The sequence below is a fragment of the Grammomys surdaster genome, unplaced genomic scaffold, assembly GCF_004785775.1.
Source record: "Grammomys surdaster isolate TR1022 unplaced genomic scaffold, NIH_TR_1.0 135, whole genome shotgun sequence".
Taxonomy (NCBI): Eukaryota; Metazoa; Chordata; class Mammalia; order Rodentia; family Muridae; genus Grammomys; species Grammomys surdaster.
Window position 1 is genome coordinate 4732468 of NW_021604593.1, and position 20819 is coordinate 4753286.

Genomic DNA, 20819 nt, shown 5'->3' on the forward strand with positions numbered 1-20819 from the left:
CATCATACAAAGCCTGGGAGATTCAGAGAGCACCTCCAAGGGGAAGGAGGGCTCAGGCTAGCTGGGTAACTGTTAACAATGTGTCCTAAAAAAGTTCCTGAACTGTACAGATCTATAAGCTCCCTCCCCAAGGTTATATAAACAGTAACAATCGCTGGGGGGGAGGGGACTTTCCAGCCAGCCACACTGCCTGCAAGGCAGGAAACCCTAGGGGGTGCAGCCTTGGTGAGTCATTACTCACGCTGGGTGGGCTTCTCAGTACACAGCTGCCTTTGAGTCACCCAAGCTCCAACAAACTCACTGGCTCACTACGCTAGACTTGGGTGGAATCTTTTTATTGTTTTGCCTTCTGTACTTTGCTTCACAGCTGAGGACACCAGCAGCAGTGGTTTAAGAAAAACACACAAAATAAACCAGAGAGGGTGAAAGGATCAAAATCTCTCTCTAAAACTCTCTCAGTCCCCCTAGAGGATAGCTGTACTTTGAGAAACATTAGAGGCCCGTCCTGGAACCCTGTCAGACACCCACACCCACGGATGCACAATCCCTTTATAAGAAATGCCAAAGAATACATACAGACACCACATGCATCCTCCTGTGTATTTGTATGCCATCCATCTCTACATTACTCATATTGCAATATGAGTGCAATATGTGCATATATGAATAGCACACTATATTGCTTTTGTTTGTATAATCTTGTTTGTTGTTGCTGCTGCTGCTGTTTCTAGAAATATCTTCACTCTGCAATTAGTTAAACCCACAGATCAGCATCGTGCAGAAAAGGGAGGCTGGCCACCTGGCATGTAGCCCTGGTCAGATGTAAGACTGAACACTCAAGTTCAAGGCTCACGGGGAACAAATTAAATGAGGAAACAGAAGCCCGAACTAGAAGTGTTCCGAGGCAGGACACAGAGTCTTGAGGCGCTGCACAGTTAGAATCCCAGTACTCCAAAGCATCCCTTCTTTAACACCTTAAATCCTTCACTGCTAGAGATGAGGATTCAAGTGGGCTCCTGAGGTAATGCTATTCAGTCACCCAATGCCATAGAACCTTCCAGACCCAGCTTGTCTTTCTGTTAAGCATCCCTCATCCCAGCCATACCTTCAGCCCCCCTTCCTATCTCTTCTAACACATGTGCCTACCCTGTACCCAAAGCAAGAGGCTCCCCTTGGGCGGACTATGCATTTACTCAACTGATGCAAGCTGTAGGCTGTACCAAGGCTCCTTGTGCCTCCCAGACACTGAGCTGTGAGCAGATAAACACCACTCAGTTGAGCAAGGGACTATCCAGAATTGTCTTCCTTGGCATCTAAACAGGGCAGCTAGGCAATAAGTCTCTAGAAGTTCCTGAGTTCCAGTCACAGTGCCATTAGAGTCTGGCTAGGGAAGAATGTTCTAGGCCATTGTTCAGCTGGGCCCACGAGTGTTAGCAATGGTCTAACACAGAGCAAGAGGAGGCTGAGTCCAGCCAGCCTCCATACACCCCTGCTAGGCCTTCCTCTATTCAATCCCACCCTAAGCCTGCAGACTCAGACTCCCATCTCCTAGTGGTTTTAGGGGACAGTCAGCTTCAGCTCCAACTCCTGCTGCTAGGCATTCAGGGACAGGATTTTACTCTAAACAGCCAAGAGTAGGGCTTTCGCACCTCAGTGAGCCTTAGGACCCTCCAAGTAAGAGCTTAGCCAGCCTGGAAGCCCATGAGAGTTTCTAGAGGGCTGAACGGGGTGTGCAGTACTGGAGGCTGAAAGCATGTAGTCTCCCTAGGATCCATGTTAGGACACACATGAAACTATCATGGGTACCTTTGAATAAAGTAATGCCTACAAGATGTGTTAAGGAGCCAACCGCAAGCCAACTCTGATGTGAGCCAAGCAGAAGGCAGCTCCTTTATGTTAATGAGTCAGCTCTAAGCTGTGAGCCCGGATGGCCCACATTTCACACCCACTGGAACAATACAGAAAAACTAGAACTTGGGAGGCAGCCCCAGGATTGTACTGCTCTGCTCCTGAGATGGCAACTCAAGCCTCTGCACTGGTCCCCACTGGCAAGGGGACTTTGAGACTGGCCACCCATGTGATTCTGGCTCCAGTTTTCTATACCTTTGCTGCACCCATAGGCACTGACCATTGCTCTCAAAGACAATCTAGACCTTCCGTCAGCACCATCCTCCCAGTCTGCCACAGCTGAAGGACCCAATGCCATGGGTCAAACCTGCTCTCACTGGAGAGGAATCCCGGCAGAAGCCTACATTTTCTGCCCAACAGCTCAGCACTTGGTGAGGTGTCTGTTTAAATGAGGCGACCATAATCTCTGCATAGCATGTTGTTGTAAGGAATCTTTGTGCGAATAAACCGAGCATATTTGAAAGGCAAACCCAAATCTTAATTACCAAGTGCCTCACGACCTGCTCATTCCCGTCACTCGGGACAAGGCGGAAGTCAAGGGTGACTGTGACTACCTGTGACTGGCACCACCTGGGTCGGAAGAGAGCCATCCACCTGGGTCACCCTGAGAGTAAGAAACAGCAGATGACCTCTGCCTCCTCCAGAGGACACAGAAGGAGTAGGAGATCTACTGCCCTGAGGCTGAACACATTGTCAGCCCTACACTAACAGAGTTGTGTTCACTACACTGAAGGCTCCAGCCAGAGCCACAGGAGAAAGTGGGGTTTCCTATACTCTGCTACGATCCCATTTCTGTAGGCTGGCTGAGGACCAAGCTCACTACAGCTCCTGGATTCTCTCCCTCAAGAATAGAGACCAATCCGCATACTCTCTCTACACCCCACTCCCAGCCCCTTGCCAAGCCATCTCTCACACACACCAGGCTGGTCTAAACCTGTGTAACCTCCAAAGGACACCCCAAAACTCCAGTCTCAAAACTACCCCTCACTCAGAAGAGTTCTCTCTTCCTATCACTATCTGTTTGCTGGGAGTTCAATTCCCTGTTCTGGAACACAAGAACATAGAAATCCCAGCAGGTGCCTCCAGGCCCAGAGCCAGATCTATAAGCACCATGGGAAGAATAGGAAGTGTCACTCCTGCTGGCCCAGGCCACATGGACCTCAGCTCTTGTCTCTGTGCTTTCCTGCCCTCCCCCTACCAGCCCAACCTGCCTTAAAGAGACACTCCAAACTCACAACATCCACCTCAGGGCTGGGTGAACTTTGAGGAAGTGAAACGGCCCAGAGTCCAAATTTCAATCTCCCAGGTCCCTAAACTAGTCATGTGGCTTTAACTGCTCCTCACCACAGTGTTTCACCTGACAATAAAGAAAATACCAGAAGCTGAGGGTTTAGCTCGGTTGGTAGAGTGCTTGCTACCAAGCACAAAGCTCTGTGTTCCATCCCATGCACTACATAAACTGTGTGGTAAAGCAAACCTACAAGGCAGACAAGGCTACACATGGCTCACAGAGAGTACACAGGTAATGGCAGTCTCCAAAGGGGCCTCAAAGCTGCCCATAGCCTGAAGACAACAGAAAGAGGGGACATGCCCTGCCTCACAAGAGACAGACTCAGAGGCTGAGGCTTCTGACCTCTTGTTCAAGCTTACATTTGGCAGATGAAGAAGCTAAGGTAGAAGATGCCCCCTATCAGGGAACATACTCACCTCCCATTACTGGCCCGAGGGACAAGTAGCCATGGTGTCTCCCACTCCTGCCCTGGGGAACCCCTTGCGTTAGATATCTCTGGCAGCCCAGGGTGCCTTGTCCTTAAGCACCCTCCTGACATGCTTTCCCATTCTCTCCAGTGCTGCTCACCAACCCTCTCCCACCATGTTCTTTGGCCTTCCCAGCATGTGCCAGCTTTCTCCCAGTATGCTGTCACTCCCAGATCCTAGGTCCAAGCCAATGAGACCTTTCCCCTGGGTTCCAGACCAGCTACAGAGGCTTCAATGGGTACCTTCAATGCTATCCAAGGCCCATTATAGACTAGGAATACCATGAAGCTGAAGTCTTACAGCCTGGGCCTTCTCCACCCTATTTCTAGCAGAGCCCTAACCTCTCCTCCCATGCCCTGTCCCATTCTCTGTGGCCCCAGATCCTTGTGGGTCTGTCCTGAAGAAGCCATAGGCTATGGCCTAGCTGGCTCAGCCTGCCTCGTGCTCCCTTCACTTTCCTCAACACCTCAACCAGAGGATGGTGAAGATCATTTCCATTTGGGATGTTCAGGGTCTTCCCTTCAGAAAGTCCTTTCTTGTATCTGTTTCCTCCACACTGCCTACATAATTAAGCCTGGGATGTATCCTGGTAAGGATAGCCTGAGAGTGTTTCCTGGCATTTGAGCCAGACAAGTGTGATCTGAATCTACTTCCAAAGCTGGATGGCCTTGGATAGTTGACCCTACACCTCTGAGATTCACTGCTTGATCTATAAAAGGGTCCTCCACCACCTCACCAACCCACACTGTTCTCCCTTCTGAGCTTTCCTACTCCACAAATATGGTCCTCACCATCTCCTACCTGGCAAACGCTGTTCCACCTCCAGAAACACTCACCAGCTGCTTATTGAAATTCTGGACGCACTGTTCAAACTGCTCGTCCTTCGTCTCATCCGCCTTCCCCAGTTTCTGCAGGACCTGCCGCACAGAGAGAAGGAAGGATCATCAGTTGGAGAAGCCCAGTGGCTGGAACAAGAGTGCTCAGTCAGGAACGGTTGGAGCGCAAAGATCATGAGGACTGTCCCTTGTGCAATGGTCAGAATGAGTGCCTACACTTCCTGTGTTGGAAGGTTTATCCTAACAAGGCATTGTGGGCAGGTAAGACCCAATGGAAGGTAACCAGGCCAAGAGGGTTTTCTAGACATGGGTGGAAAATGGACGCCATTATCAAGGAAGTAGGCAAGTTATTATGAGTGACTTAGTTGTGCGGTGCACCTCAATACTGACATATTATTGGTTCCAGGACTCTGACCCAATACCAAATTCTACCAGTGCTCATTCCTTGTGTAAAATTGTATAGCACCCCATAGTGATGTACAAACCCTCCCTTATACATAGTAATTTAGATAAGCATTTCTCCAACTATCTGCCAAAGGCCCATATGTTAAAGACTTGGTCACAGACTTGGTGCCACTGGGATGAGGTAGGACATTGGAGAGAGTTAAGTCATTGAGGACACGCCCTTGAAGGAATTACTGGGACCCTATCCCCTTCTCTTTCTCTCTTTTGCTTCTTGTCTGCTTCAAAATGGGAAACTTTTCCAACCATGTGCACTTCCCAGTATGACATACTGGCTCACACTGGGCCCAAAAGCAATGAGTAAAACCGACTGAAGATTTTAACTTCTAAGCTTCTAACTTGGGCACCAAACACACCTTATCTATCCTCTTTTGCTCTAATTTGGGTTTGTGGGGTTTTGGTTTTGTTTTGTTTTTTGTTTTTTTTAAAGGCTGCCTTTTTTAAAATTGGAAAACAATTTCTTCATACAATATATTATAATCAGACTTTTCCCCTCTCCCATCTCCTCCCAGAACCTCCCACCTTCCTACCCACTGAGTTTCACATGTTCTTTCTGTGTCTTCAAAAACAAAACAAACAAATAAAACCAAGAAATACACATACATACATACAAATCAGTAATCTAAATATACAAGCAAAGACCAATAAGACAAAAAATAAAAAGTCCAAACAAAACAATATGGGACAAAAAGTATACAAAAGGACCACTGAGTTTGCTTTCTGTTGGCCTACTGCTGGGCATGGGGCCCACCCTGAAGTATAGTTAATATTCCCAGTGAGAATCCATTGGAGAAAACTAATTTTTCCTTTGCAAGTGGGTACCAATTGCAGAGAGCTTCTTGTTAGGAGTGGGAGCCCCTGGCCACCTCCCCTTCTCAGAACTGAGACCCCTTCTGGCTTAAACCTGTGCAAGACCTTTGCATGCTGCCACAGTACCGAAGGGTTTGTGTGTGAATCAGACTTGTGTCTGGAGAACACTGTTTTGGCAGTCACCCATCACCTCTAGCTCTTACAATCTTTCTGCCTCCTGTTCCCGAAAGATCCCTGAGTCCTGAGCCAGAGGTTGATGAAGACTTCCCATGTAGGACTGAGTGCTCCAGAATATCTCACTCTCTGCACATAGTTCAGCTATGTTAGTTCCCTTCTCTGATGATGGCTGAGCAAAGCAACTGGTCTATGACTATTACAGAATGTCATTAGGAGTCACTTTATTGCTACATTCTTTTAGTAAAACAGTAGTATTTGATTTTTCCTTAGGCCCATGGTTCATGAGAGAAATTTGTTGGTATTATTTTTTTTCATCGCATCTTCGGTTTAGGATCAGGATAATTGTGACCTCCTAAGAAGAATTAGGCAATGTTCCTTTCGTTTCTATGTTGTGGAATAATTTGAGGAGTACTGATATTAATTCTTCTTTGGAGGTCTGATAGGATTCTATGGTGCATCCATTCTTGCCCTGAGCTTCTTTTCCGTTGGGAAGATTTTAACTACAACTTCTCCTTTACTGGGGCTGATGAGTCTGTTTAAATTGCTTATCTGATCTTCATTTAACCTTGGTGGGTCATATATATATATCAAGGAATTTATTCATTTCCTTTAGGTTTTTCAGTTTGATAGGGTATTGATATTGAAAGATTGTCCTTATGAGTCTGGATTTCTTTGGTGTCTGTTGTTATGCTCCCTTTTCTTCTCTAATTTGTGAATCTGTTCTCTTCATCTTTCGTTAGTTTAGCTAAGCATTATCAATCTTACTGATGTTCTCAAAGAACCAACTCATTTCACTGACTCTTTGTATTGATTTTATTTATTTTTTTCTATTTTATTGATCTTTATTCATATGCACTTTGTGCTATAAACTTGCCTCTTAGAACTGCCTTCACTGTGTCCCATAGTTTTGGAGTATGTTGTGTTTTCATTTTCATTCAATTCTAAAATGTTTTTTGATTTCCTCCTTAATGGCTCGACTCATTTTTCATTTAGTAGACTTGTTCAGTGTCCATAAGTTGGTATGATTTCTGCTGTTTCTGTTGTTATTAATACTCAGCTTTAATCCATGGTGGTCAGATAGGATGCAGGGTGTCATTTCAATCTTCTTGCAGCTGTTGAGACTGCTTTGTGTCCAAAAATGTGGTCAGTTTTAGACAAAGTTCCATGAGGTGCAGAGAAGGGAATTTTTTGTGCTTGGGTGAAATATTCTGTAAATACGCTAAGTTCATTTAGTGCATAATGTCTGTTAGCTCCAGTATTTCTCTGTTCAGCTTTTTTCTGGTTGACCAGTCTAAGAGTGGGATACTGATGTCACTCGTTATCACTGTGTGATAGTCAATATTTGCTTTTAGTTGTAATAGTGTTTCTTTTTGTGAAATTGCATGCCCTTGTATTTGATGTATAAATGTTTAGGATTGCAATATCCTCTTGGTGGATGTTTTGCTTGATGAGTATGTAGTATCCTGCCCTATCTCTTCTGATTAGTTTTGGTTTAAAATCTGATTTGTAAAGATATTAAAATGTCTAAATCTATTTGCTTCATAGGTTCATTTGCTTGGAATCACTTTTTGCTTCCTTTTACCCTGAGATAATGGTAAGGTGTATTTGTCAGATGCAGCAGAAAGATGGAACTTGCTTTCTAATCCAATCTGTTAGTCTGTGTCTTAGTGGGGAATTTAGATGGTTGATATTCAGTTACTGTATTAGTCAGGGTTCTCTAGAGTCACAGAACTTATGAAATAAGTCTACATATAAAAGGAATTTATTGGAATGACTTACAGGCTGAAGTCCAGCTAACCCAACAATGACCAACTGTGAATGGAAAGTCCAAGAGTCTAGTCGTTACTGAGTCCCATGAGGCTGAGTGGTTCAGCTGGCCTTCTGTATAAGCTGGAGTCCTGAAGAAACCAGCTCCAACAGTTGTCCTGGCAAGTAAGTACAAGCAGAGGAAGAAGAACAAACCCTTCCTTGTTCCATTGTCCTTATGTAGACCTCCAGCAGAAGATATGGGCCAGACGCAGACTAACAGATTGGATTAGAAAGCCAGATCCATCTTTCTACTACATCCAAGAAATATACCTCACCATTATCTCGGGGTAAAAGGATGGAAAAACGTTATTAAAGGTGTGCATTAAGATCTAGCTCGCATGTGTGCCCTCCATTTCTGGATTGTACTTCATTCAAGTTGACAACCAAGAAAAGCCATCACAGTTACCAATGAACAGTGTTTACTGATTATGTTAGTTTGTTGTTATGGTGTGAATTTTTCTCCCTCTTTTAATTGACTGTTCTGGTACTATTTAGTCCCTGTGTCTCCTTGGGTATAGCTAGCCTCTTCAGACTGAAGTTTTCCTTCTAGTGCCTTCTGTAGAACTGAATTGGTAGATAGAAATTGTTTAAATAGGTTTTATCATGCAATGTTTTTCTTTCTCCATCAATTATGGTCAATAGTTTTGCTGGTATAAAAGTCTGGGTTAGCATTTGTGGTCTCTCAGACTTTATAGAACATTCAGCCTGGTCATTCTAGCTTTCAGTTTCCATTGAGAAGTCAAGTGTTATTCTAATGGTCCTTCCTTTATATGTTATTTCATCTTCTTCATTTGCAGCTTTTAATATCCTTTCTGCATTCTGTATGTTTAGTGTTTTGATTATTATCTGTTGTAGGAAATTTTTTTTCTGGTCCTATCTATTTGGTGTTCTGTATGCTTCTTGGGTTTTGATAAGTACTTCCTTCTTTAGGTTGGGGGAATTTTCTTCTATAATTTTGTTGAAAATATTTTTCTGTGCCTCTGACCTGAGTTTCTTCTTGTTCCTCTATCCTTACTACACTTACATTTGATCTTTCCATAATGACCCAGATTTTCTGGATGTTTTGTTCCTGGGTGGTGGTTCTTGTTTTTGCTTTTTCTTTTGTTCTGTTTTGTTTTGTTTGACACTCAACATTTTTTTTTTTGACTCAAGTATCCACTTTTTCTACCTTGTCTTCAATTCCTGAGATTGTATTTTCCCTCTCTTGTATTCTGTTGATGAGGCTTACCTCTGAGTTTTTTTGTTTGACATTCTAAATTCATTTCCTGTTTTGTTTCCATCTTGGTTTTCTTTAGTGATTCTATTTCTACTTTCATGTCTTTAACTGTTTTCATTAGTTCATTCAACTATTTCTTTGTGTTCAAGAGATTTATTCATAGCCTCTTTAATATACTTGAATAGGTATTGATATATTTAGTCTTATCTTTGTTGGGTAGGTGTTTTATTCTTTGGTTTCTATTGCCTTCTCTAGATCCCAGGTAAACGTGGCTTCAGGGACCCTGATAGTGGGTAACACAAAGGAATGGGGTGAGCTAGGAGGAAAGGCTGGCAGGGGCTATGTGAAAGACCTAGGGAGTCCAATAGGTGAGTCCTCAGGGAGTAGAGACTTGGTGGGAGGAAGGACTCCAGCAAGTAGGCTATAGTAGAACAAAAAATAAGCCTAGTGAGACAGGGATGAAAGGGGGATTCTGGGTCTGTACCAAGAGATGGCATCTCTAGTTGGGATGGGAAGAGGGGCTCCTGCAAGCAGGCTGCTACAGGAAGGACTCAAAGTAAGTCTGGTCAGAACACAATGGAAGACCAGAAGGATAGTGAAAATCACCTACCCACATGCTCAGTGTGGCTGCTATGGGTCTCTGGTAGCACTGAGGGTGTTTCTGGCTATCTGTGGCTGACACAAAGGAATGTAGATAGGTGAGAAGGGAAAGCTGGGAGGGTCAGAGGAAAGAGCTAACCAAGAGGCAGAATTTCCAGCAAATGGAGGTAGGGTAAGAAGAAGGGTACTTGCAAGTAGGCTGTTACAGAACTAAGGGAGAGACTCATTTTCCTCTTTTTTAGGTCTATTGTCTAAAGTATTTGTTACAATGACAGCAAATTGACTAAAATGTTTTTCTTCCTTCCTTCTTTCTCTTACGTGGGTCTGAGGATCTGAACTTAGGCCCTCAGGGTTACACAGCATGCACTTCATCAATTATGCCCAACCCCAAAACATTTTCTTTATAAATTACCCTGCCTGTATTGTACCAGCAAGAAATAGATGAAGACAGTGAGGCTGGAGCACTCAGGACTCCTTAGCTTCTATCCAAAGCTCTATTAACAGCCAAGAAGGGAGTCTCAGATGGGCTGTCATGACGTCACCAAGAAGAAAGCTCCAGAAACAGCCTAAGAGACCAAATGCCCCTCCCCACTGATCTCACTCACTGTTGGGAGCCCCACCCACTCAACGTGGGATGAGTAGGAAAGGGGCCAAACAGGGTGTCCTCACATACCCAGATGATTCTGCTGCCTCGGCCAAGACCCATGACACTGCAGGGAAGCCCAGAATAAACACAGAACCGACCACCACAGACCGGAGAGGATAGCAAGGGCTGCTTGGCCTGGCCGAAGTCACTTATCACCAGCTTCCTACTTGAGTAGGCCATTAGAGTGACAGAGATATAGCCACTGTTTCTTCCTCCATAGCCCATATTCTCTCACACACACACACACACACACACACACCCTTCTTCCCACAAACAGAGGCCATTCATCCCTCTCATTGGAATCTCTTGCGCTGAACTCACAGACACAGAGAACTGAGGAAGCAGGGATCCTCCATAACTGGAGCAGCCTGGATCAGGAGAGGCTGAAGAGCACAAGACAGAAAGCTGAGCTCTGAAGGATGAGAAGGGCAGGGTGACAGTGGCCGCAGTGGTACCCAGGTATCCCGAGTTATAGACGGAACTGGAGAGGTAGGAGAATAGGGCAGAGAGAGAGAGAGAGAGATCCCAGAAGTATCAGACTAACATGTGAGAGGCTGCGGAACTGACTCAGTGGGTAAACTATTTGCCCTACAAGCCATGTAAACCTGTCCTTATGCCACGTTTGGATGCCAGACTACTCCATGAGCGTCTAGGGATCTTCCTGTCTCTGTCCCCTATCTAGCCATAGATTAGTGGCATCACAGACATGGGCTTAACATAGATTCCAGAGATCTGAACTCAGGTCACCCCACTTGAGTAGTGAGCGCTTTAGTAGTGTGCCACCTCCCTAGCCCCATCCTTCTAGCCTTTCTAGTCTATTTCTATCACCATGTGTTCCTGGTTCAACTCTTTGTTGTAGGACACACTTGGAAATCCCACTGTGGGTCACGTAGATTCTAATTCATACACATGACAAAAGGAAGCCCCAGACCTTCAGCCGCTTACAATTCCACCCTCTCACCCTGCACGTGGCACTTAGTAAGGAACAAAGAGGAGCTTTCACATGGGACAAAGGATAAGACTCAGACTGGCCACACCTCCACATGACGTGCTTGCCAACACAAGAGGTCACTAAACAGGCTCAGAGCCAGCAGTCCGGGAAGCCTTATCAGTGCCATTCAATGTCACCTCCTATCAGGGTTTCCTCTCCTCACATCCTCAGCCCTTGACCAGATGTGAGTGGAGCTGAAGTGTATGTCAACAGCTGCCTGAACACCTCAGCCATGGCTCCAGACCTCCTCCTACAAAGATCCAGCTGTACAGCCCCTCTGCAGCCACGAAAGGAGACGGCCCACTTTCCCCGGGAAGGCTGAGATGAGCTGTTGGGCAAAGGCCAGGGCCTGCTGGAGCCACCTGTGCCTCTGGGAAGGAAGGAAGTCCTCTTAAGTCCCCTAGTGCCCAGGGTGGCCTTCCTCTTGGCCTAGAGTAAGAACAGAGGCTCTGGGCTCGGCATTCTCCTTGAGTATATGAGACACCCTGCCAAACCCTCCAGCAACTCTACAATACCCTCTTTCTCTCTCTTCCTCTCTCTTTCCCTGTGTGTGTGTCAGTCTGTCCCTCTTTCTCTCTCTCCCTCCCTCCCTCCCTCCCTCCCTGTGTGCTTGTGTCTCTTTCTGTCTATACATATGTCTGTATGTCTCGCTCTTCCTCCCTCCCTCCATCCCTTCCTCCCTCTTTCTCTGTGTGTGCTTGTGTGTGTGTCTCTCTCTCACTGTCTCTCTCTGTCTCTCTCTGTCACACACACACACACACACACACACACACACACACACAGAGTCTAGTAGTAGAAGATAACCAGGTTTTCCAGAACCCAGGGTCAAATCCTGGAGCCCAGGAGAAAAGATAAAGGGAAATGGAAAGCCCAGGCCAGGCAAGAAAACCGAAGGTCCCTGCCGTCTCACCTGCTGTAGGAAGTGGAGACTGAACTCCAACCACCCCTCACTTCATTTCGCCAACACTGGCAATGCCTACTCACAGACATGAGTGCACACACTCACCAACCTCCTCCCAGGACCCCCATTCCACTGCAGAGACCCTCAAGAAAGTCCTCAGGCCTTCACCTTCCTCATCATCTCCTCCCAGCGAGTTTGAGCTGTAGCCTCAGCAAGAAAGTGTCTCCGAGTGAGTTTCATCCAGTCAGTAGGGCGTCTCCCCCACCCTCCCCACTGAACTTCTTCATATAGCAGAGGCTGTGGTTGGGGACTGCAGAGACAGGATGCACACTCTAACGCCCTCACACACTCGAACTGGGGCGGACAGGAAGGCAGGCAGAAGGCCCTGCGAGAAATCAGACAGGTTTCCCCTGTAGGAAACAAAAATGAGGAAGGGACCCCAGAATCAGGCCAAAGGTCTGTCCATCTGCCCAGGTACCCCCTGAATTTTACACTAATTCCCTGATACTCTAGGGCATTTCTCTATGGTTCCCTCCTCACCCCTACATCCCTCTGACACAGAGCTGGGATCAGACAAGCTAGGTGCTCTGGTTCAGAGCATAGTGTGGGCATTCCCCTGGGTCCCCATACCCCAAACTTAGAAGGCCTCCCAGGATAGCAGAGGCAGACTGGCCAGCTGCAAGCCTTATAGGGAAATACAGAGATATGAAGAAGATAGACCAAGGATATGGGAGTGGCCAGAGGTGGGCACCCAGGAGGAGAAGGGGTGGAGGATCCTCCCACCTCCCCTCTTCTGTCCCAGAGGGCTCTCTTGTGTCAAATTCTCAGAAGAGACAGCAATGGCAAAGGTGAGCAGCGACAGTTTCCACAAGGTCCATTCTCTATCACAAGGACCTTTAGCATCAAAGATCCTTCCCAGCCCCTCTCTTACACCACGCTCTTCTGGCTCTGCCCTAGAGATGAGGGGTTCTCCTCTCCATCTCTGCTAGGACACTGGAATGACCTGGGCTGGCTCTCACAAGAACAGCCACCAAACATCCAGGCTCCTGACAGTAAGAAGGCGGAGGTTCTGATCAAGGCCCATGCTTCACACCAGCCTTCACAAGTCCCCCTCAGAGTCTTGTTCTGAAAGAACAGACCTTGTAAAAAGATGAACATGTAACACAACACTCCACTGTGTGCTCTCCTCCTTCGTACCCACTGGACAACTCTTGCCATCTGCAACATTTGACCTTTTCCTTGTTTGTTTGTTTGTTTGTTTGTTGTTTGTTTTGAGGCAGTGTCTCATGTAGCTCAGGCTGGCCTCAAACTCACTATTTAACCAAGAGTAACTCTGATCTTCTGATCCTCCTACCTCTACCTCCCAAGTGCTACGATTACAGCTGTGGACAGCACAACCTGTTTTATGGAATCAAACACAAGTTCAGATCCACAGCAACCACACAGAAAAGTTGATTCCAACACTGGAGAGGCAGCGACAGATGGATTCCTGGGACTTGCTGGCCAGCTGGGGAGCTGTAGCAGCAGAAGCAGTGGGTCTCAGGTTCAGTGAGTAACCCTGACTCAGTAAATTGGGTGGAAAGTCACTGAGAAAAATATTGGTGTTGGCCTACACACAGACATGCACAGCACACCCAAACACATACATAAACACACATGTGGATGCACACACACAGGTTTGCTAATCAAAGGTGTCTCAGAGTTTTTAATCCTGTAATACAATATCATAACCGAAACCAACTTAGGGTGGGAAGGATTTATGCCAATTATAGTTCCACATCACAGACTATCACTGAAGAGGGTTGGGGCAAGAACTCAAAGCAGGAACTAAAGCAGAAGCCATGAAGGAATGCTGCTTATTGGCTTGCTCCTCATGGTTTGCTCAACCTACCTTTTTTTAATAGCATCTGGGACTATTTGCTCAGGGGTAATACCATCCACAGGGAGCTGGGACCTCTCATACCAATCATCAATCAGAAAATCCTACAGGGTTGCCAACAGGCCCAATCTGGTGAGAGCATTTCCTCGTTTGAGGTTCCCTCTTTCCAAATGACCCTATCTTGTGTCAGGTTGACATAAAACTAATCAGCACGGGAAGTCTATGGACCAGCTGCACAACTGTTAGCCAAGAGCCTGGTGAAGAAAAGGAACTCCAGGCTTCAGCCTATCCTGCTGAATTAGTTTAGGTGCCCCTCCCCCACCTTGAGTCTGAGAAGCACTTGTAACTGTGACTCAGCCTCCTCCATGTGCCCTGGCCTTCTATGAAGAGCCTCCCTGCTTACCTCTGCAAGTGGTAAGCCTAGTGACAGGAACTCATGCTTTCATTCTGTATTCACTGTGGCACGAATCTGTTCCCATCATTATTCTTTTTGATGTTCAAATGTCCCAAATGTGACCAGCGGGAGCCTCCTGACGTATCCCCCCTTTATCTTCCTGACCTTCTTTACTAGCATTGCAAAATGTTCCAGGCTCCTCCTATCCTGGCCTGCCTCCACCCTAGAATCAGCCCTTTCTTCCCATTAGGTATCACTGAACTGGGACTCCTTGCTCCCTGGTATTTAGTCTTCACTTCATGTCTCAAGGTCCTGAGCATAGCCCTCTGTGGTGGTTAATATTGTCAATTTGGCGGGAGATAGAATAACCTAGGAGAAGAACCTCTAGGTGTGGCTGTGAGAGAGTTTCTAGACTGGGATGAAGTGGGAACACTCACCCTAAATATAGGTGGCACCATCCCCTGGGCTGGGATCCTGAACTTAAGAGAAAATGAGATGAACACCAGCATTCATGTCTCCTTGCTTCCTGACTGCAGATGCAATGTGACTAGCTGCCTCAGACTCCTACTATGATGATCTGTATCTCCTCAAACTATAAGCTGAAATAAACCTCTCCTTCCTTAAACAATGAAAGAAGTAATTAAACCAGAGATAAGAAATGCAAGACAGGGTAGACCAGATGGCTTGATGGGAAAGAACCTCTTGCAACATTTGCCTGAGGACTGGAAGTCTGATCCCCACAACCCATGGTAAAAGGAGAGAGTAGACACACACACACACACACACACACACACATACACACACACACACACACACACATAGACACACACACACACACACACCAATAATATTTTTTTAAGCAAGAAAAGGGAACCAAAGCAAAGACACTATTGGGCTCATTGCTAAGCAGAACAGGGCCAGGAGTCTGTGATCTTGAAGCAGTCGTGAGTCAGTGCAGCTCAGATCAGTCAATGTGGAAAGACAGACAGACCAGGACCAGCAATCACCCAGACCATCACCTGTTGGGGCTGGGACCAAGCAGCAGCTTCTGCAGACTTCTCTGGCCAGTGCTTAGTGTGGTAGGTTCCAATAGAGATCATTTTCCTCCAACAGAGGGCTCTAGCTCAGGGATGCTCACAGGCCTGTCCAGACCCTTTTCTTGGTCTAAGCTGTCATCTGAGCCACCTTCAATTTCGACTTCCACTCTTCTTCTTTTCTGGAACAAGCAGGTTTATGGTAGCCATTTTGTGAGAGAGTAGACAGAGGCACACCAAGTAGGATGGATGACAGAGGACTACGACTTCATTACCATGTGGCCCCTGGAGGTCACTCTTGCCTCATGAGCTGATGGCTGCTTGAGGGAAAGCGTCTCATCTCACTGGACTCTGCCCATGTCTCCTCAGAGCCTGAGTTCAGAAACTGTGATGATTTATATTGACTGTCAAATTGAAAGGCTCTAGAATCACCCACAACAAACCTCTGGGTATGTCTAGAAGAATTTTCTAGACTGGGCTAATTAAGGTACGAAGATCCACCCTGAATGCAGGCTGCACCATTTCCTAAGCTGGGGTCCTGGGCGGACTAAACAGGACACAGAGAGCTAAGCACCAGCATCCACTTCTCTGCTTCCTGACCTCAGATGCAGTGTGGCCAGCTGTCCCATGCTATTGAAGTCCTACCTTTCCCACAATGATGGACCACACAAACCTTCCTTCTTTCCTTCCCTCAAGTTGCTATGTTCAGTATGTAGCAAATGCATGCTCCATCCCTTCAGAGTGGGCCCAGCAAAAGCAACTGAGCCTGTAACTGACAGCTTAGTCGTGAGGAGCCGATCCAGACAGAGCTGTTGCTGTGCCTAATCCCCAACTCCAGGAAGGAAGAGAGAGCAACCAAAGAGAGAAAGGCTGGAACTGGGGCCTAGCCTGTGGGAGGGCTCAGGCTGCTGGGCCCAAGGCCTTGCACCTGCCCAGCTGTGGTCTTAGTAGAGAGAATCAAGTTCCCATGCAGAAGCTCAGTCTCTGAAAACACATCCAGGATGGAGAAGACCCTGGCCAGGAACAACCCTTGATGCTTCCTGCAGGGCAGCACCAGCTGGCCAGCCACCAGCTCTGCCTTCCATCTTCAAAGTTAACAGACAAGTGTCTGTGATGCCGGTCTTAGGAAGAAGCCCTAAACAGAGTTCTATCCATAGAAGATTAGAATGTTCACCAGCCCTCAGACATCCCCCCACCCCTGCTGGAGGTACTCAAAGTAATGGAAACTCACAAGGTGGAGAGGGGTCTCCCCCACCCACAGGCTCAGGGTTACCCTAAGGGATAGACCTGAGTCCTCTCAGTTTAGCTCCTGAATCTTTAAGTCACCATCCTTGAGCCTGTTTCCTCCTCTGTAGTGATAGGATTCCAGGTGTGTGCCACCAGCCCAGGTTTGTGTGATGCTAGGGAGACAACTCAAGGGCCTGTGCACAGGCAGATACTCTACCAGCTCAGCCACATTGCCAGCCCTCCAGCACCATTTTCTGTTCTTACCAACTTTCACAAGGGGCGAGTAACTGGGGAAGTGACAAGAAGCTTTCTAGCCTGACAGTCTAGCTAAATCAGTGAGCGTTAAGTTCTGAAGGATGGAACTCGGGTCCTGGTATCAGTAGAGTAAACACTACCAACTGGGACAGTCTCCCACCCATCAAGCCTGATTTTGATTGACTTCTGTTCTATCAGGTTTTGCTACATGGGGATATCCTTCAAAAGGGCAGGTCAGGGAATCCATTCAGGTGAGATCTCAGTGGCCAGAACACAGACAGGAAATGGTGAAAATAACCAAATATGATATGAAAAATGGCAGGGGATGGGGGGACCCAGGTTTGAACAATTAGAGAAAGGATGTCATTCTCCAAGATGGTGATACATGGAACAGTGAGGTGCCCAGGGATGCCAAGAAGTATAAGGAGGCATAAGGACCAGACCCCACCCTAGGAGTCGCGGCTGGTTCTATTCCTGTCATCTCTGCTTTATCCTAACCTAGGGAGGATAGCCTTTTTCCAAGCTAGCCCATCCACCTACTCCCCACCCTACCCAGCTCTCCACATGTACCCACATACACTACTGTGACTCTCTTGAGCTCATGCTTAGCCTTCCTCAGAAATAGACAGCAGCTAAGCCTACAATTCACAAACCAAGCTCCCTCCAGCAGCAGCAGCCTTCTTGGCTGCAATTCTTTGGGATCCCGTAAGAACCTTGGTCTCTTGCCCTGTGCTTCTTGGTTAGAGAGGTGAAGAGGTTGGAGATATAGCCCATATAGTAAACTGGTTTCCTTGTAAGCATGAGGACCCAAGTCCTAGAACCCACATAAAAACCAGGTGGGACACTTGTAATCCTAGCACTGGAAGGGCAGAGTCAGAGGATCCCCAGTTAGCCTCACCTATCAGGTCAATGAGAGACTCTCTAAAAAAAAAAAAAAAAAAAAAACAGAAATGGGCTAGTGCTTAAAGAACTAGTTATAAACACAAGAGGGCTGGAAATTTGGGGTCCCAGAATCTGTTGGGTGGGCATGGCAGCTTTCTGTGACCCAAGCCTTAGAGGGCACAGGGGATCCCCCACAGCAAGTTGGCTAGTAATAGAGGTAAACCCTGGGTTTGATTGAGACCCTGCCTTAGAAGAGTACAGTGGAAGAGAGAGCAACATCAGCTTTAGGCCCCCGTGTATGTGCCACACACACAAGGATAAGACAGTATGTTCCTCAAGAGTCAGCGAGAGGGAAAATCAAAGGACTGTCCCTGTAGGGAGAGTCTCGCAGAACCACCAGCAGCCACTGTGTGGAGCCCTGACTGGGCCTCAATAGTCTGGCCCTAGAGCTAGGCCAAAAGTCTGGCAACCAGGCACCTCCAGTGGAATGTGAATGGCACAGGGTGACCCCAGGGCCTGTCATGTTGGGTGGGGCACAGTCCCCACAGGCACACGCCCTACCCCGGGCTGCAGTCCTGTACCCACCTATCCAGATAAGTCACCAGAGCCACCACTCCCTGCCCCAACACAAGTGTGGCGTTATTCTCAGCCCAGGCATGGGGGTGGATCTGCCTCTTAAGCCACCATCTCCCACCCCCTCAACACCTGCTGCCTGGGCTGCGGAAGAGCACACATGCGCCCAGTGTACCAGCTGCCTTAGCAGGCATGAGCCCTGGGTTCCGCTCCCCGCACTACAAAACAAAAACAGAAACACTGAAAAATCATGTTATTCCATAAAAAATAAACTTGTTTGTTTTGTTTTGTTTTTTATCCCTGCCTCTTCTCCAAGCAACAAGAGTGAACCATAGGGAGATGGGTCAGTCAGTAAACTGCTTTCCTTGCAAACATGAAGACCTAAGTTCAATCCCTTCCCCCAAAACTATATGGCATGGTAGTACATGCCAGTTGTTCTAGCATTGAGAGCAGGGCAGGAGAGGGAGATCTGTGGAGCTCACTAATTAGCCAGCCTAGTTGGATCAGAGAGCTCCGGGACAGTGAAAACCTATGTCTCAAAGAAACAGGGTACCTGAGAAATGACACCTGAGGTTGACTTTTGACCAATACACCCATGCACACACATGTGAACACACACAAACACACGGGAAAGAAAAAAATCATGGGAATTCATACTTCCCTTACAACGTTCCATAATTTCTTCCTATAAGGGGATAATCAGTGATGTGGGGGTGCATGTCTGTAGACCCAGCACTTGGAAGGCTCAGGCAGGAGGACCATGAGTTCAAGACCAGACTGGGCTGTATAATCAACCAAACCCCTGTTGTTCCTGTCTTGGCAAAGAAAGCGGCTTAGAAAGCACAGTAGGCAAAGAGAACTAAATCGAGGCCAGAGAAGCCACTGACCTCATACCTCTAAATGCAAGTCAAGGGGGGTTGGGAGGAAACAGCTCCAACAGCTTGAGTGGCTTTGCCATAGCACCACACTCCAGGTCCTAATGAGCACAGCAGCAGAACATGAAGAGGCTCAGAGAGGTTGAGCACTGTGTGGCTAGTACTGCAAACTGAATGCCTTGCATGACTTCTGCCTGGGGCCCTGAGCACCACTGAGCTCAACACTTTAGGGGTTCATCAGCTCAGAGAAGCAGAATGAGGAGCAACCAGAGGACAGTCACTGTACTGCAACCTTGGGCAAGTCACCCTGGTTCCATCTCCTCTGTAGTAGACACTTCCCTCTATGATGTCAGAACTCTTGTAGAGCATTTGCCAAGAGCTGGGTCCCACCATCCGGACTTCACTGTCTCCTGTGGTAGAAGGGCTTAGGTGTTGAGCCCAGGGAGGGTGACATGGACTCCCCAGCAGAAGAGAGGGCAGAGGTCCCAGAACCCAAACCCAATCATCATACACCCTCTGACCAGACTGTCCCACTGGCCCCTAGCTGCCCCTGCCCATGGGCCTCCTGCTGAAAATCAACTGTTGCTAGTGCAAGAATGAGCCCAAGCAGGAGGCAGGAGAAAGGGCTGAGGCTGGAAATAAACTGCAACCCAGTAAATTCCACAGGCTGGCCCCTTGGCCAACAGTTGGTAGGGCAGTGTGGCCTGGGGCTGGCCCCCTGCAAGAAGTGACTTACTAACTTCTTCCTTTCCCTCTGTGTCTCAGGTCCCACTATCTGGATCCCAAGCTGGGGCTGGATTTAGCATGAAGGCCAAGAGCTCGGGTGGAGGCCACAGACCCAGGCTGGTCTAAGGTGCCACCACACTCCTTGTAAAAGGCTGTCTCCCTGACCTACAGCGTCCTGGACTGACCAGTAGTGACATTTCAGCTCTACCATGGAGGATATTGTCCTCCACAAGTAACCTTCTGAATGTCAAAGGGATTCGAAGGAGGGTCTACCCCTCAGTAGGGGACAAGATTCAGTCTGTACTGATGAAACTGATCCTTATGTCTCCTGCCAGCCACTAATGGCCCCTAGAGTCCCCAACCTATCTTTCATGGGAGATGGTGGGTATTTCTTGACCCAGCTGTTATTACCAAATCAAGGACCAGGCCAGCTTTATTCACATCCATCCCTGAACCTCTGGGCACCCTTACTCATGAGAATACCCCAGTTTATTCACCCTGGCACATTTCTGGAGTTCATAGGAGATCCAGGGTCGTGAAGAAATCCCTGCCACCGTTCAGGGTCCAGTTCACTTTCTCTGGAGTGGTAGCTTCCAAGGTAGCAAGTCCCTGCCTACATCCCAAACACATGCCAGTCCCTCAGAAACAAAGGCAGCCCACACAGGGTTCCATCTAAAAACACAGAAGCTCTGTCATTTGCTCTAGGGTAGACACTTCCCCCAACCCATCCTCTAACCCCCTGTGTTCAAGAGAAAGACAGCACAAGGTGGGCAGAGCCAGGACTGAGGGGATGGCTGAGTTCCAATCCCTAACTCCAGCTCTGGGCGGTGGCTAGGGAAGATACAGCAGGAAGGCTTAGG

At 47.5% G+C, this 20819-nt stretch overlaps 1 protein-coding gene across 4 annotated transcripts in view; it reads right to left on the reverse strand.

Moving 5' to 3' along the window:
- Bin1 (bridging integrator 1) overlaps nucleotides 1-20819 on the reverse strand; it is a 57442-nt gene that overhangs the window by 25288 nt on the left and 11335 nt on the right. For 3 of the 4 annotated variants that reach the window (XM_028762695.1, XM_028762691.1, XM_028762693.1), the window contains exon 2: nucleotides 4503-4583. In XM_028762695.1, coding sequence (XP_028618528.1) covers nucleotides 4503-4583 — 81 coding nt within the window. Of the gene's footprint in view, nucleotides 1-4502; nucleotides 4584-12282; nucleotides 12389-20819 lie in introns of those variants that run through there. The other variant, XM_028762692.1, reaches the window with a different exon arrangement.